The sequence below is a fragment of the Poeciliopsis prolifica genome, unplaced genomic scaffold (genome assembly GCF_027474105.1).
Source record: "Poeciliopsis prolifica strain line A6 unplaced genomic scaffold, Auburn_PproV2 SCAFFOLD102, whole genome shotgun sequence".
NCBI classification, from domain to species: domain Eukaryota; kingdom Metazoa; phylum Chordata; class Actinopteri; order Cyprinodontiformes; family Poeciliidae; genus Poeciliopsis; species Poeciliopsis prolifica.
Genome location: NW_026562477.1, coordinates 885,001 through 897,500, shown reverse-complemented (window position 1 = coordinate 897,500; position 12,500 = coordinate 885,001). Strand labels below are relative to the sequence as shown.

General features: G+C 43.7%; 1 protein-coding gene across 1 annotated transcript in view; it reads right to left on the bottom strand.

Annotated features, from left to right (window-relative positions):
• LOC129354045 (E3 ubiquitin-protein ligase NEURL1-like) overlaps window positions 1-12,500 on the bottom strand; it is a 55,255-nt gene that overhangs the window by 4,897 nt on the left and 37,858 nt on the right. The window contains 3 exon segments of the mRNA XM_055023528.1: window positions 5,356-5,445; window positions 5,448-5,724; window positions 5,726-6,075. Coding sequence (XP_054879503.1) covers window positions 5,356-5,445; window positions 5,448-5,724; window positions 5,726-6,075 — 717 coding nt within the window.

Below are 12,500 nucleotides of genomic sequence, written 5' to 3'. Positions count from 1 at the left end.
CATAAGTGAACTTGTCTCAGTGTTGAACAAAGAGGATGAAGATGTGAAAACTGTCCAGCTGTTTCGCAGAGAACCGACGTCCAGCTGCAGAGCAGAAGCTCAGAACATTTCACCAACACGGTGCGATTGCGTCACCTCACATCAGATGACTGGCGCTCGCTCAACCTGCTGCATGTCCCTCTGTTTGCCTCTTCCTGTTAATCCCCACTGGGGGGCAAGTGGGAGGACGCCGCCCCAGAAGGACAGCTGATGCAGGATCAGCCCTGATCCCGTCTGGATTACAGCGAGGGCTGCGAACAGCTGTGAGAAGCCGGGCGAGGCCACATCCCTGCTGCCGGCTCCACCCAGCAGGGATGGACCCGGCAACCATCCCACTATAACAGAGGAATGTTCTGCTTGCAAATGGAATAAATAAACCAAAGGAGAGAACTGAAAGAAGTTCTTTAAATAGTTTTTGTTGGTGTGAAAGTCGATGCCCCTTCCTAGAAGAAACAACTCTTCATGTGGAAACAGAAGCTCTCGTTATGAGGAACCCATAAGGCCCGTTTGGGACAGAGGAGAGGAAAACTGCTCAGCAGTTGGAAGGTTAAGGTCATGAATAACCTCAGGGCATAAAACGCTAATGTTCTCCTTCTGTCTGTGCAGAAGATGCTATCGTTAGAGACAAAGAGGCGGCTCTGCTGCGAGGAGACGGCCATTCATCCCTGAACTGTTTGTCTCCACATCAAAGTACGCCAAGACCAGATCAGCTTAGAAATCAGGGTCAGAAATGCAAACAAGAAATATTGTTTATAATAACCAGAAATAGATTTCCTGTTTTTAAGCTTCCAATGCATTTCTAAAGTTTATTCTGTCAAAATGGTCAAATACTGAAGGATGTTACTGCAAAACGTCAACATGAACCTGATAGGTATTTATGAATCTAAATAAAAGAACAAACAGACAACGTAAGTGAATTTTTTGAAAGCTTTTGCAAAAGGAGAGAACCCAGCAAATTGCTGCTTAAAGCCGTTCACTGAGCGCTCTGAAGACCCTTTGTTAGGGATTTCTCTTTTATTACAAAGTAGAAAAGGAATGTGGAGGGAGGCAGATAGGAGTATCCCGAAGATACAAGTGGCTGCAGCTCCAAGGTCTAACAAGTATGAAAGCTTTTCTCAGGGATGTGAATAATAAATCTATTATAACTACCAATGTAAGAATGATAACAAAACATAATTATTCTAACAGAACCAACTTCCTACTGTTGGCCTTATTCAGAAGTATTACCTTTGATAGAGCAATACTATTACTTTACAGAATGTGACCCTTTTTGACCTTTGAACCCCAGTATTCCTGCAGGTTAAGGAGCCACATTATGAACTTGAAACCCCTCCTCTAAAGGCTAAAGGATTTCTGTTGTTAAATTGTTGATCAATTTTACCACCTAATTTGGATTTGGCCTCCAAATTTCTTTTTATATTATCTTGGCATATTTGGTAATCTGACACCACATGCTGGTTTTATCCCTTTCATTCAGGTGCAGCAGAAACAAGAACAGCAGCAGTTTGAAATGGTGAATTGATCACCATTTAAAAGAAGAAAATGCATCAATTCATTTTCCAGGAACATTTTACATTTAAACTCGCAGACTGAGGCTGAAAGGTGAAGCATTTCTCTGCACTAACAGGTGGTTTCACACAAACCACCCAAACCTTAAACCTGCAGCTTTGCAAATAATGCAGAAAGTGACAGAAATGTATGCATATTTTTCCTAAGTGTAAATAAATGCACAGAGTCTTTGAAAACATATTTGCTCAGTTTCGTGCAGCAGGTTCTTTGAATTTCTGACTCAATTAAATTCTCCAAACAGAAGATACAAACTGCTCACAACATCTCAGTAGAACTTCGCATGAAGAAATGGAAAGACTAAACCTCTAATTCAGCGATGGGTTTTGTCAGCTCCTGTTTGTCGGCTATTAGAAACACTGCAGTGTGCAGAAATGAGTAAAAATGAGCAAACGATGTGGAAAAAGACGGGAGGAGCGGCTGGGATCAGAGAGGAACGGCAGCTGAAGCACGCGAGCCGCTTCACTTCAGCACCAGCCTGTTGACATTTTAATAGGATCCATAATACCAGCAAAGTGGGTCAGTGGCTGAGCGTTGTGTTTCAGCGCCAGCGGGGCCGAGTCCGCTCAGCACCTGAAGTTCTGCCCTGCTTTCTACTCGTTTTGGTCCAATCCTGCTCAGAAGAGATTTCTGGAGATCAGAAATAATTTGAAACCTGCGGGCGACGCGTCTCTGTAAACCGATTCTGTCACGTTACGCTCGTCAGGCTGAACCGCCTGCGGACGGCGTGTTGGACTGTACAAAGGTCAGCTGGTCATTCAGTGCCTCTGCTGGGAAAACAATTGATTTCATGTCAAATAAATATCTGTCAAAAGTTGTGAAATCTTCCCTTGTTGAGCCGAGTTATGACCTCATCGAAGGTTCAAATTAAACAGCGTTTAATTCAAGTTGACTCAAACTTTATTTGAAAGCTTTGAGAGCCTAATTTCTTCCTTTTTGTTCTGCAGACTTGGTAAGATCAAGTGGACCAACCTAATGGACAGTGAAGTGTTTGAGATCTGAGAAACAAAAGGCAACACAGTTCATGCATCTCTGTTGAAATTTGAAATGAATTTTGCTCTGAAATGTCACTGGCTGGAATCTGAACCTGGTTCTGAAACTTCAGCCCTCGGCTTCTCCAAAGCTCTTCTTTTCTGAATTGATTAAATTAGCTACACTGGATTTAAATCCAACAACAACAAAGATGACAATACTCTTTCTAGTTGTATTTCTATTTAGTTCAGTGAAGTTTATTAGGTTTTTAAATAGGGGTTTTGTAAACCTCAGAATGGAGGGTATTTATCTCCCCCCATCATGAAGTTCTGTTCCCGTCAGAGCTCCATTACTCTGCTCTCTGCTGCATCGCTCCATCTGGAAGCGCCGCAGACCCACTGGGACGCATCCCTCACTCCAACGGGTTCAGCCCAACCCACGGTGCGGCTGCTCACAGCAAATCAGCAGATAAGGAGCTGTAGCAGCCAGATAAGAGTCGCTTCCTAATTCGAAGCAGCTGAAAGGTAAAGAAGAGTCACACTTCACTGGGATTTCCAAAGATGGGAGCTGATAAGGAGACGTGCCTCGGATCTCTCATTGTTCTGCGGTTCCGGTTCTGTTGCGCTGCCAGGGATTTTTGTTTTCCGTAAATGACTATTAGAAACACACAGGCGACCAGGTGGTCAGCTGAACTCCAGCCAAACACTCATTTAGCTGTGAAGTATCAGAGTGTTCTCGCTGGGACTTTTGGACCTGATTAGAAAAACAACAGAAAGAGGAATGAATGTGAGCACAGCCAGCGATCAGAGAGAGTCACGGCGACATTAAGGTCCATAAAGGCCGGCAGTCTGCTGCTGGCATTTGCTGAATTGATCTCTGTCAACATGATGCAGCTTTACTGGCGCTGGCCGTGACTTATCGACAGCCTCGTCTGTTGCTTTGTTGTCAGCTGATGTTGGGGGGCGGGGGGTGAAGAGCGGTGAACACAGCGGACACTCAGGTCTACACTACAGCAGTTCAGAGCAAGAAGAAACAGGGGAAAATGTTAAAATCCTAAAGAGAAACATAACAGTCAAATCTATTTTGAAAAATCAAAGTAGATCTCTGAGTTGTTACAGCAGCCACAAGAAACGAATATGAGCGTCACTGGTTCAAATCCTGTACAAAAAATCTATCAAGCACCTTTTGCTATCCAATTATTAATCTGTTAATCCAAAAACAGTCCAGAACCCTCTGGTGGACGCAGGAAATGCAGTCAGTAATGATGAACTGTGTGACATCAATACCATGTAAGCCAACTATTCTATTGTAAAATCTAAAATAAGTCATTAAACTGTGATTTCATGAAAACCGCAGGTGAAGTTTGACGTTCTGCAGCTCAAACTTCAGATGCTGTTTTTAATGGAAAGTATGTGTGAGATAAAGACGCCCTGAGTTAATATGAAATCCATTCATATCCTCTTTTAAAGACGCAATCCATCGTTACTGTGTTCCTTACAGTAAAATCTGCAGCTCTGAACCTTTTGAAGCGCTGCTTCCTTTTCCTCCGTCACCAGAGGAAAGCAGGATGAGGTTTTAGTTCCTCTGCAATCAAACACTTCTGCTGTCGGCTGTTTTACCTTTTAACAAAAGCTGCGTGACACTTATACAATCATTTTTACAATCTGTTTGTCGTATGGATGTTGGATGCAGAGGTGTCCTCCCATCCTTCTCATCATCACTGAAATCATTTAAACTTCTGAAAAGCAAAAGGTCCAGATAAACGAGACCTCAAGCCGCCTCACCTTTTCTATGCCGTTTTTTTTTTTTACATCCTGTTTTTCCAGGTCAGGACAGAGCTCTCCTCTTCTCTAATCTACTCACATCCTTCCCTCCTCAAGACCTCTGCTGTAAACACTGTGACAAACAGTAACAGAGCACGCTAGTTCACCTTTGACCCCTGAGTTCCTGGGCTGGTGTGCTGGCGGAGCATTCTGCACTTAGCAGGAATCCATTTCACCCAGCAGGGCGAGTAAATGAATTAAGGATGGCGGTTTCATCCGCTCAGCGCCGGGCCAGATGAGATCGATACATTGATCTTTGAGCTCATGACCCGGGACACGTCCCACAGCTAAAGGCTCGGTTATTTCCCACATCGATTATTCTCCAAAGTGGAATAATCCACCGAGAAAGCCTGGAATGAAAGAAAAACTGTCCTTTTCCCTGTTAGGGAGACAAAACCAGCTGATAAAGATGAGTGCAACAGTTTACATTTTTTTAAAAGTTTGCAGATTAGAATTTTGCAGATTAGAAGTTTGCAGATTAGAATTTTGTTCACCATTTCAAATGTTTGCTTAATATAATAAAGATATTTAATTCCTTACTACCTTGGTTCATGTTTTTGCACAGTATTCTGCAGTTTGTTGCTGAATCAGCGGAGATTCTATGATAGAAACTGATCAAATTAGCAGCAATGCAACAACACACTCGGTTAAGACGAGGCCAGCTGCATCATATCAGGACAGCTTCTAATATTGTAGCATTATCTGAAATTTTATTGACTGTTTTCTTCCTTTCACCAATATTGATATTTTTATGTTCATGACAAACAACCACACACACCCACACACCCCACAGAAGTGCAATTTAGAGAGATCAATTGACTGATCAGTCAGAGAGAACCAGTCATTACAGGGACATGCAAACTCCATGCAGAAAATCCCTGGTTCTGCTGATTCATTTACTCTCATTCATTTGTAAACCGCCTTGAAAATCTTTGTTGGTAGTTCTAGTACTTACCCAGAATCCTCAGCTGTGTCACAGCTCCGTGCAGGCCGAAGAACATCCAGAGGGGGCGAGTTGTCCACGCACACCTCATCCCCACGTTGTGCCGTTGTGGCTGAGGATGACCTCCCCTTCCTGGTTGACCAGGAAGCCCAGGATGTCGCTGCTCTGCAGAGGCGTCGGCACGCGGCACACGGCCCAGAACTCCTTCCTGTCCACCAGAGCCTCAGGGTTGTACGGCAGGTCGCTGGGGCGCAGCACTGCCGGGTCGCAGGAGGTCACGCCGTACGACAGTGAGCCCGAGCGCACCGGGCTGGACTTGGTGACCTTGATAAAGACGGTCTCTCCGGTGCGCAGGGGCCGGTTGGTGAAGACCAGCGTCCGTTTCCTCCCGGGCGTGCTCAGACCGGGCCACTGTCTGCTCGTCCAGCGTCTTGATGTGGGCGCCGCGCAGCTGGTGGAAGTGCAGGTCGCTCTCCAGGGCTGACGGCAGCAGGGAGGACTGCTGCGAGTTCAGGGAATTCTGGGGAATGGGGCAGGTGGAGGAGGAGGAGCAGGGCAGCAGGTGCAGCGTGTGGCGGTGAGAGTGGGCGGGGCCTCGGTCCTCCTGCTGCAGGTTGAGATCACACAGGCTGACGGAGAGGCGGGAGTCGTCTGCCTCGCGCCGCAGGGAGGAGGAGCGCACCGTGGTGAAGGAGCGTGGGCGCAGACAGTCCGGAGGAACGATCTCACTGTCTGCAGGACAGAAACAGGAACACAGTGTGAGAGAGCAGCAGCTAAACGCTGATTAGCAGTCTGCCTGAGGCCTGCAGCACTCTGGTCACCATCAACACGGATTTCATTCTTCATACATCAGCTGCATGCAGAGAATTTCTCCCTTTTGACAGATTGTTGCAAACGTATTTTTACATTCACAACCAGAGAGGAGAATAAATGTCAACTGGAAGCAAAATGGGTTGAATATCTGAAAAGTGTGGAGTCCATTTGTCTTCAGTTTTTTTATGGTCTTCCCACTAGTTTCTACCCATTCCTCTTCTGAAAACCTCCACTGCTGCAACATCTAACAGGTTGTCTTCCAGCATCATCTTGTCTTTAGCCCCATTGATCGACCATTAACTGTGACCAGTTTCCTTTTACCTGCTGAACAGAATTCCCACAGCCTGATGCTGCCACCACTATGTTTCATGCTTAGTTTTATCTAAGCAAAGGACCCATTTTCCTGCAGTGGAAAACCACAGAGGGAACTTTTGAGGACAGTTGGTTGCTCTGGATTTTATTAAGGCATAAAGGCAAATGCATGAAACTCTCCTGAGATCGTTTACTTGCTGAAAATGTTAAAAACCATGTTTCATGATGCTTACAGTGCATTACACTGAAGTTCTGTTTGTAGTGGACAAACTGTGAAAAAGTCACTGACTGTACCTGTAAAAATTTTGAAAATGTACTTAAAGAAACAGAAACTAACAACCTCTGTTCCTGAACTGAAAACGTTCATGCTAATGCTGCTGTCAGCCATAGCAGGAAAATAAAAGGTATCGTTGATGATGAAGAGTCTGAGACATCCAAACAAGTTCAGTTTCTTCACTTCCTATCCCGGATCTCCCTGCTGAGAGCCGTTTATAACTGCCGGCTTTCTCTGTGTCTAATTTGTCTGATAAGCTGCCCAGAGGCTGCTTACACTTTCTAGATGTAGCTGCTTTAAATAACACGCCTTTAATAGCCTCCCCTGAGCCTGGCGGTGGTAAAATTAGCCTGACTGAGCCGCCTGTTTGGTCTGTAATAGTTTGGGTGGGATCAGATTATCTACAACATGCGTATTTGTTGGACTCAGGGAAATGATGATGCAGCACACAAACGAGACCTTAAAAACAGTGAGACAATTGTTGGAGGAGGCAGGAAGTGAACGAGGGATGAAAAACAGCAGCTGAAGGTCTGGAGAGCCTCTCCGGTCCGGGTCAGCACCGAGTCCTCTATCTGAGCAGGGCCTGAGAGACCTGACTGCAGATAAACCTCTTAGCCTCATTACGAGGCCTGCAGGATGGGCTGCAAGCCGCAGCGGTGAGAACAGAACAGGAAGCCACTTATGATGCCGTCCTGCAGCTGACTGAGACACAAACCAAAGTCAGACCGATATGAAAAGCTTCCTGAAAGAAGATCTGTTCGACAGAACTAATCTGTGGTTTATGAAGATCATTTTAACTTACAAACAAAAGCAGCAAACAAAAGCTTTAAAAACACAGCTCTATCCCAAACGCTGTCGGCCTGAGTGGGCAGCTGAATGTCAACGTTAAAGCAGAACAATTAGAAAAGGACGGAACAAGGTCAGGTGCAAACATTTCTGTTCAACATTCATTGACTTTGCAGCAATCTAGTGGAGGTAGACACTTGATTGGATCAAGTCTTTAATTTAGCAGCCACTCATCATCCGGATCGAGTTTTATGAGGACATGAACAACCTTTGCAATGGAAGAAATTTACAACAGAACCCGAACGAGGCTAAGAAAGACTGATTATCTTCAACAATTTAATCCATTTCAAAGCTTTTTCCTCCTGTGGCCAAAAACAAAATAATATCTGTGTCTTAAAATTAACACAAATAATTAAAAGTGGAACTCAATTAAAATTTGAATTGAGTTATTTGCAGGGTCTGTAATTAATTAATGGCTATTAATCACATTTTCATTGAAAACAATATCAACAGAATAAGCAATGATTTCATTTCAACAACATAATCTTCTGCTGCAAGATTATTGAATAAATATAATCTCAACAACAAATATTGTTTTTAATCTGTTATTTTTGTTAAATCATTAGATTTCTGCAAAGTGTTATTCTATTTATTCATTTTTCCAGAGTTTCAGTCAGGAACGCCTTCAGAAATGTGGACATTAGTGTTGGTGGCGTCTGTGCTGCTGCATATTTAGCATTGAGATGCTATTTTAGGCTAGCACTGTGTTTCTCAATCTTTACCGCCTCCATCAAGGAATTTGTAGGTTACTTTTCACTGAATATTATTTTATTATTAATATTACAATCTCTATTGTTAATGCTTTGATTTTTGTGGTTGTTTCTGGAGTTATCGTCTAAAATTATTTCCCAGAGAACAAAAGAGCAATGTGAATACAAGCGTCTAAGAAAAATGCAACGAATGGATGTCGTTCTTGATCTATTCAGTGGATCTATTCACTGAATAGTGAATAGTGGATCTATTCACTGAATAGATCCACTGAATAGTGGATCTAAAAACTTTAGAGTCCTGCAGAGTTAGTTAAACTGTTCAGCTAAAGAACAGTTAGCTTTAACTTTGCTAGCTTTGTCAGGATTCCCCTTTTAGTTTGTTGGTACTACAGAAAGGTCTTATGGGTATTGTAGTGCTCTGTCACACAACTTAAACATCCTCTGCATATCATGAGAGCTTTCAGTGTTTCAAAGAAACAGATAAACTCAGCCTGAATGCTAAGTGATATTTAATGCAAACTACAGATTCCTTTCATGTTAGCTCACGTGAACCCACCTTTACTAGAATCATGTCTATATATTCAGCTCATGTCGATTCCTCAGTTCTCTCCAGAAGGAAGCGAATCACATCAAACGTGATGCTTTAAATGTGTAAAACTGAACTGGAGTCAACAGCAGCCTCCTCCGCGTTTGATCCCCTGATTTTTATGCGCCGTGGATGAAATCCTGTCCGACTAAGTCTTGGAAAGATTACACAGCATCACCACTCCATCAAAGTCATGTTAGCTGTCAAACTTTGTGATTAATCTTTAATGGGACTCTGGCTTTTTAATTGCGTTAACAGATTAGTCTGAGAGGCTTTAAATGGAGAGGAAGGTACCTTTGGTGTGTGGGTAGCTCCCAGAGACTGCTAATCAACCATTAAACACCTCTCAGCTCTAAAGAGAGCAGCCATAACACTCCCAGAGGCGAGCGGCGCATCACTGGGCTGAATCCTTTCCATCCTAAGCTCTGAACATCTCAGAGCTCTGATGTTGTAACTTTATTGTTAAATAGATAAACAGATTCCTTTTATTTCTTTTGTTTTATTATTATTATTATTATTATTATTATTATTATTATTATTATTATTATTATGAGCAATTCCAATTTGATGATTTTGGTCCACAAGGATATTCTGCCTCTAAGCAGCGAGGCAGAGCTACATGATGGTAGTGGCAGCATCATACTGAGGCGATGCTTTTCTTTAGAAGAAAGAAAGAAGGTTTATTTTTCAGCAACACAACAGCCACAAACAACCAGAACTACAACATTTTGATTCAAGCATATTCATGTTTTAGAACGGTCTAGTCAAAGTCCAAACCTAAATGATGAACAATATCCTGTTTAATTTTGCTCTGTTTATCTCCTCTGAAAAATATGTCTGTCTGTGGCAATACTTGGAAACAGACACTGTGTGTAATCACAGAGCTGGAGTCTTTTTTTTACAGAATAACGGGGGAAATGTTTTCTCCTTCTGCTTCACAATAATCTGAGTTGGTTTATCACAAGTAGTCCTGATAGAATTTGTGGTTTTAACATAAAATACGGTAACATTGGGGTATAAATACTTCTGCAAAGTGCTGTATTGCTCCTAAATGTGCAGTCATTTACAGAAGGAAGAAAACCTCAAAGTGACCTCTGCTGATGAGCAAAAGCTTTCAGTCCACCTGCAGCCGAATCCTCCGCCTCCCGCAGAGGATTGGAATGATGGGAGTCCTGCAGAGCCTGCGTCACTCCATCATACATTGAATTATGATTGGTTGGAGTTAGTCAGAGCTCTGGGACTCGCGGCAGGGACTGGATGGGCAATGATGACATATCTGTTGGAGAGGGATCCTGTGATGGAGGAGCCGCGCTGCCACTCCCAATCCTGGATTTATGTGGAAAGGAGGCAGTGGCAGCCTCCCAAGAGCCACAAATCGTCTCCCTGTCCTTTCTGCATGTCAGTGCTGCTTTAAGTCGAACTCAGGATGTGTGAACACACACCAAACGACGCACTGGCTCTTCTCACACTCGCTCATCTTTTGTTTTACAAAAAGCTTTCTGTGAGGTTTTGTGTTCCCTTTTACATCTTTTCCTTTGTCTGTTTCCTCAAAGGAAAGTCGTTTCAAACCTCATCTGTCTTTCTGAGACGAGGAAACTCTTTGCTTTATGAGGAACAAACCCTTTTCTCAGCTCAGAGGACAGAAAGGGGCTGCAGCCGTTACCGGGCTCTGGTGTGTATGACCTCACCAGCTGCTGCCCGCTAATCGTTGGTGCACCTGCCTTTTTAACCGGTACGATCCCTTTGTTCCTATTGGTCCCATTCAAATTTAAACACTCGCAGATGCTGGAGCTCCTTCAGAAACTCTGTGTGCTCCTTCAACTAGCAACTCCACTTCAAAACCCAACAAATCAGAGGGAGTCCGTTTTGTTTTTTCCCTCATTCTCCAAAGGGGATTTTTGTGATTCCAGTAATTAGACACCTGTTGGGTTAATCTGCTGCAAATACATAGACCACAGGGATTTCAGGGTGGAGCAGTGTGTCTGTTTCAGGCCTCAGAGTCTCTGGCTCATGCTCTAAATGTTTTTGATTGGAGCAGCGAACAGGTTAGTTAACGCTGGACGGACGGAGAGGCTGGGTGGCTTTAGCGGCTTTGCCAGCCTGAGCAGACGGAACGTGCCAGGGGTTTGAGCTGCAGTTCGAGAGCGGCCGAGGGTTTGTGGAGGATTTACTCTCTCTCGCTCGCAGCCTGCTTCACAGGGTTTATTATTTATCTGACTCTGGAGGGTTTCATCTGATGTCTGCAGAGGAAAGAGTGATTTCACTGAGATAGGAGAGCAAAGGAGATGGCATGAATATGTGTAGATATGAAGGGAAGTGTTCGGATGGGATTAGCTGAGAAGGCAGAAGGTAGAGGAGGATATCCAGGGAGATTTTGCACTGAAGAGATAAAACTGGAGCAGACAGAGAGGGAGATGTCTGAAAGGGAGAGATGGGCTCAGAAGGATCTTTATGCTGGATGCTTTGGTCCAATCTGGAGTCTGAATTTTAAGGAAAAACTCGCATTCGAGGTAACTCAGCCAAAACAAAGTCCGGGTCAGTCCCAAGAGGCCTGTCCCTTTAAATCACAGGTACTATGGGTCACCAGTACATTTCAGCTGGTACCCAAACAGCCTCACAGGTCTTCAACACTATAAACGTCCTTATATGGAACCGGGCACAATACGCCTGAGACTGAGGGATCATTTAAGGCGGCTCTATAGGCCTCTGTCTCACACACATGCACCACGAATACAGAGCATGATAATGCTGGTTTTATAAAACTTCTCTCCATCATTTTTCACCCTCAACTTCCAACAATCTGGAGGAGGATCCATCTTCACAGATGATCAAGTTAGAAAGCTTTCTAAACAGTTTAATTTCTTCATTTCAAATCTAATTTTAGAACTTCTACCATCCGGAGCAACTGCTGAAAATCAATTTTCCTCTTGGGGATTATCAAAGTTCCTCTGATTCCCATCTCCGTCCAGCGCCAGGCCGGCTGTCTAAGTTTAGAATGTCATTTATGAACCGGCATGCAGTCGGCCACCCTCTTTTCCGAACTGTGTCACAAAAAGATTTACACTCTGTTTGTGCCTCCTAATGGGTTTTAGTCACTCTCTAATATCAGACAGCTGAATGAATCCGAAGATCGCTTCTTTAGGTCACAAAGAAAGTCAGGAAAACAGAAAACTGGAAACCATGGTTACCCACATACAGCAACAGTTATTTTAAATAATTTAAAATTTGACTCCAAATGCCAAATAATACAAATTCTGATGCTCATCTTGCTATTTGAGTCATAAATCTTTCTGAGGCCAAGAGCACCAAGCAGGTAAATTTTATTCATTTGGTGTGTGAAGAGTTTACTACTCTACGTTTCCTGAAAACGCCCAAAGCTCCCAAAAGCTCCCAAAAGCCATGTTTTCATCTTTGTATGTTTCTGTTGGCTGTGCGTGTGAAGCGTGATCCCATTAAGAGGGAGAATCGTTCCTGCCAAGCCAAACACGGAGCTTGAATTAATCAAAGATGGGAATCCAGGCTGCTTTCTCCACTCTGAGCTGGATTTCTGTCAATCCTCATGTCAGCAGGAGTTTATGAAGGAAGCAGAAAGCCAAAGTGGACTGACCGAAAGTTT